Genomic DNA, 4,870 nt, shown 5'->3' on the forward strand with positions numbered 1-4,870 from the left:
GAGGTGTAGCATCCAAGTTGCTCCAAAGTTAGATAGTAGAATGGATCATAAAAAAATTATTACCCTTGACAGCTCTGTGAGGTGAGGTCACTACTGTATTGTGGTTTCTTAATAAACTTTTTCTGCCTGTATAAGGCCAACAAATCTGCAACATTTTTCCCTTAGTTGTTTAGTGGCATGAAATCTCTTCTGGCTAAATGAGTTTGTTGACATTAAGTGTTCTGCTTTTTCTGTGCATTTTTTTTTCTAGACAACTGATTTTTAGATTGTGGGGAATGGCAAAAAATGGCTGACCACCCAAAAAGAGCACAAACAAAACCAAATCGAACCTTAAAAGTCTGAGACACCTCACATGTTGTTAAATCCCTTGGAATGTAGTTAAGCAAGTACATATAAATACAGCATTAGGAGTGATTGCTTCTGCTATATATCTTCTAATGCATTATTTTTAAAGAAAGCAGGAAAATAATAAAAGATCTTTGGAACACACTTTTCCAACACAGAATCCCTTGCAAGAGCCGTGTACCTTGCATGCCATGAAAGAATCTTTCTCTCAGTTGAAGCATTTCGTTGCTGCTGAAACCTAAATAATAGAGAGGAACATGTTCACATGAGAGCAGGTGGTTCAGCACTCCAACAAATCCAGTTTTCATTGCACCCTACTGAGCCCCTATTGTCAGCCCTCATGTATTTTTATTTTCTTGTTCTCCAGTCAGTTTAGAGGTCCCAGAGCAAAGGAGAGCTAGATTTCTTCCATGAAATCTTGAGGAAAGAAGACAGAGCATTTGTTATTAACCTAAAAAATATCAAACTACTGAGACTTTTTTAAAGCAGAGAAGGTCAGATGAACAACTCACCTTCTTTTGCAAGGTTTTTGTTTGTCTTATATGAGAAGGTAATTTGTTAGGTACGGTTCAGTTGTTAGTCAGAAGGAAGGAGAATGCTTTTTATATTACTTGTAATCATTTTTGTGATTTTTTTTTTGACTGTGCACCTATTGTGACAATCTATTGTTTTACCTCAGGCCTGTTCAAATATTTTTCAATCAACATAATTTCAAAAGATCAAGGTATCAAGGAACAAGTGCTGGCCAGTTTACAGTCTGACTCAAGGTTTCATTCCGAAGATATACACATTTACCTTGCTATTAATATCGAATAGAACGTCACACTGTCACTGAATTACATCTGTATTGCAAATTTTACTTCCTGCAGCTGACCTCAGCCTGGGAAATAGCATTTTTGCACCATTTCTAAACATGGCAGCAGGGAACATTTTGGCATAGCTGTCTTTACCTTGACTTTCCTGGTCACTGTCAGCATAAGGTGTGCAGCTGGGGCAGGATGCACTGCAGTAATTCCTGCTTGATTCACCAGGATAACTCACGAGTTCTAAATTACACTAGGGACTGAGCCATCTCTTTGCTATCCCACAGATTAAAGAAGCAAAGAAATATGTACTCGGGGCCAGCAAGAGATGTATTCTGGGGTGTTGATAACAGAAAATTGGTCATATCTACTCTGCAGTTCTGTGGCTGTATGTGGGCATTAACTGTATGCAGACGAGATAAAATCAGGTTTTCTCCAAGGTGTGGAAGACCCTGACATCTGTTCTCCAGCTCCTGTTAATAAGGATGTGTCTGATGGTGGCTTAATTTTAACCTCTAGTTTATGCTGGGTCAAGGCAGCAGCATGTTCCACTGCTGAAGTGGTGTCATATTTCTTAGGAACATTTTAGCCATCTTTATTTCAGTCACTTTTATCCCTTCTTTTCTTCACCAAGTTGAAAGATTTCATTAAATCTCTATCCATAATTAGCGATGTCAGAGATCCAGTAGCTTGTGATGGATAGGCTCTGACTCCTAACACAGAGGGAGTGGTGACAGCAAGAGCTGCAAAGATGCTGGTACAGATGCAAACTTCACCCTCAAAAGATGTCTGTTCTTGACTGTTGATGTTTGCAGCTGCTCAGTGTTTTTGGGGTCTGGTTTTGTATCTGATATCTACCTTGGTTTTAAAAATCATCACTAATTTAGGAAGAAGTTCCTTGTGAATTTTTCACTTGCCCATTCTTTGCTTTACCATGGCTTGAAATATCCTGACCTTTAAATATTTTTTCAGAGAGATCTCGCAGAATGATGCCTTGGAGGTCATAGAAGCAAATGTGTTTTCCAACCTTCCCAAACTACATGAAATGTAAGTAATGAGCAATCTAAATTCAAAGGAGACAATTATAAAGATTCATTATATACAAGTCTCAAAGTTTTTGCAGCTTGGTTCAGGTAAGGTCTGAAGAATTCATAGTGATACAGGAACATTTTAAATATCCCTTTGTCTCTTCCATCTTTTTATCTAACTTTCCCTTTCTTTCCCTGGCCACTATGAAACTTAGTCTCAAACCACTGCCAATATCAAAAGGTGGTGGGGTCCGACTGTCTGTGGTAAACTGCTCTTTGGAATCATGCAGATCTCTGCTGTCAAAAAGAAAATCTCAGCATCTAGTACCACTACATCATGGGGCTACCCACAGATACCTTATATTCAATATATTGATATATTTCCTGATGTTTCACCTTCTCTTTGCAGAAGAATTGAGAAGGCCAACAACCTCGTGTACATTGACCAAGATGCCTTCCAACACCTTCCGAGCCTCAGATACTTGTAAGATCTTTTGTTCTTTGCAAGAACTATAGTCGTTTTGAATGATACTGATGTGTTTCAGTCCAATCCTTGCTGAGCACCTTTGGTAATAAGACAGGATAATGCCTTCTCCTCCTATGCACAGTTGCACATTGTTAATCCCCATTTTCACCCCCAGGGCTGCACACGGTCCTAAGAAAAACTGTAGATAACAGCTTCCATGGAGTAGTCCCACAAACAAGATCCATGTGCTTTCTAAGCAGCAGGCTGAAACTCAGTGATGACAACAGGAGCTGGGCCTTTTTTATGTCTATAAAAACAGGTTTAGGTTGAAATGCCTCAAGAGCTTTAGGGCCAAAATCTTTCTCACCTGTCTGTCCTATGGCTCTGCCTTCTCTTGTGCTTCATACGCGTGATCGTAAGCATTCAAATTCTCTTTTTATCAGCCGCAGTGCTATAGCAATAGTTTTCATTAACACTTGATGTGAGATGATTAAAACCCTAAAATACAAATACATCAATGTATGGTATACCTTTATTTCAGTAGCCATCCTCACCAATAATGCTGTTTGCTCAGCTGTGGTTGCCACATCTGCTTCCATAGGGTTGCCATCAAAATTCAGTGATAATTGCATCTATCCTTAAAATAAACTGTTACCCAAAAATATTTTCACAGCTTTTACTGCATGATCTTAACATGACTAATAATCTCTCCTCTGCATTAAAACCCAAATGAAGTCAAACAAACTCCTTTTAAGAGCAATTGTTTTTAATGGCCATAGCTTAAATAAGCCCCTATGGTTCTCTTTGCCGAACAATGCATATACACCCAGCAGGTGATTAACTTCTGTATGTCTTTCAACCTGAGCACATATACTCAGCCTTGATTTCCTGACTTGTACAAGAAGCCTTGCTCATACAAAAAGACTTGTTTTCCTTACTCATACAAGAAGCCTGATTGCATTTTCTACATTTGAGTACATAAGAGTAAGTGCTTAATTGTCTGGTTCAATATTTCTTAAAGACGGGATGAAATAGGTCAGTGGTCTAATAAGCCTAGCTCCCAGTAAGCTAATGAGTGTTTAAAGTCTCTGAAAATCACTAGTGTCTGACAGGTTCTGGGCTCAAAAATGCCAAGAGGCGTTGCTTTGAATTTGAACTTTAAGATTTGAGATTTAAAATCTGGACTTTAAGAAATAAAGTTTATTTAGCAGTACACAGGCATTGTAGTTTAAACCCTGGTTGAACTGGAACATGTGGTTAGAGGTGCGGCAGGATTGTCGCTCTCCCCTGTATTTTGACCGATATCTGCTTTATCAAATTCGCCAGGCACCTTAATAAACTTTAACTTTCCTGTGTGCTTAACTGAAACACAGATTTTATCTTGACAGTAGGGAAACAAAGCTCTAAGGCTGCATTGTCATGAGGAGGAGTAATATGCCTTTTTCTTTTGGTTTCAAGCCTGAGTCATTCAGCAGTAACTGCTGTCTTTGAGTAATTCCTGATACCTATGAACAAAAACACAGCATTTGTTTATCCCACGTATAATCCTCAGAACAAGGTGTTATGAGTCGTACAGTTGTCAGGTGTAGAGTTGTTTAGAAAGAATGAGAGCACACTTATACAAAATTGAAGAAGAAATGTGAACACACTAATGAACACATAAAATTTCAGCGATTTTTTAAATGTGAGACAGAAATTATAGGTCACGAGGAAAAGGTAAATTCCCACTTTAAGTATCTGAAGTAGTGGAACTTTTTCTCGACATTAGTAGATTTTCCCTCTTTTGAACATTTGTCATTCCACATTGACTCAAACATTCAGAGATCTTATCTGTATAAAAATTCAGCTGTGGCAGCAATACTATAGGAGCATTAGACTAAAAATATAAAGTGTTGCTTGTCTAACTAAGTGTTCTCTACTCCTTAGCTAGTTTTACTCGCTAGCTGAAATCACAGGAAAATATATTTAGGGTGTTTTTTAAGGTTTTCTCTCTTTGGGGGCATACAGGACTGGAAGAGACTCTCCAGACTACTGTATCCCTCTTCTTACTGGCTACACTCCATGTATCCTATTAATTAAGTGTTTTATTGGCATTCTTGATGCTCTCCACTGTTCCCTGCTTTCTTCCTTCTTTCTAGGGCAGGTTTTTTTTTCCAGAAACTCAATGATTTGGTGACTAGCAAAAGCAAGTTAATGGAATTATGGGTTTATATTCTTTTGGGGGGGGG

General features: G+C 38.4%; 1 protein-coding gene across 1 annotated transcript in view; it reads left to right on the forward strand.

Annotated features, from left to right (window-relative positions):
* Positions 1-2,120: 2,120 nt before the first annotated feature.
* The window catches only part of FSHR (follicle stimulating hormone receptor), a gene marked incomplete at its 5' end in the record, with an annotated part of 27,017 nt that continues 24,267 nt past the window's right edge, over positions 2,121-4,870 (forward strand). Inside the window, 2 exons of the mRNA XM_010153509.1 lie at positions 2,121-2,195; positions 2,586-2,660. Coding sequence (XP_010151811.1) covers positions 2,121-2,195; positions 2,586-2,660 — 150 coding nt within the window. The remainder of the gene's footprint in view (positions 2,196-2,585; positions 2,661-4,870) is intronic.

This window comes from Eurypyga helias, unplaced genomic scaffold (assembly GCF_000690775.1).
Source record: "Eurypyga helias isolate BGI_N326 unplaced genomic scaffold, ASM69077v1 scaffold7266, whole genome shotgun sequence".
Taxonomy (NCBI): Eukaryota; Metazoa; Chordata; class Aves; order Eurypygiformes; family Eurypygidae; genus Eurypyga; species Eurypyga helias.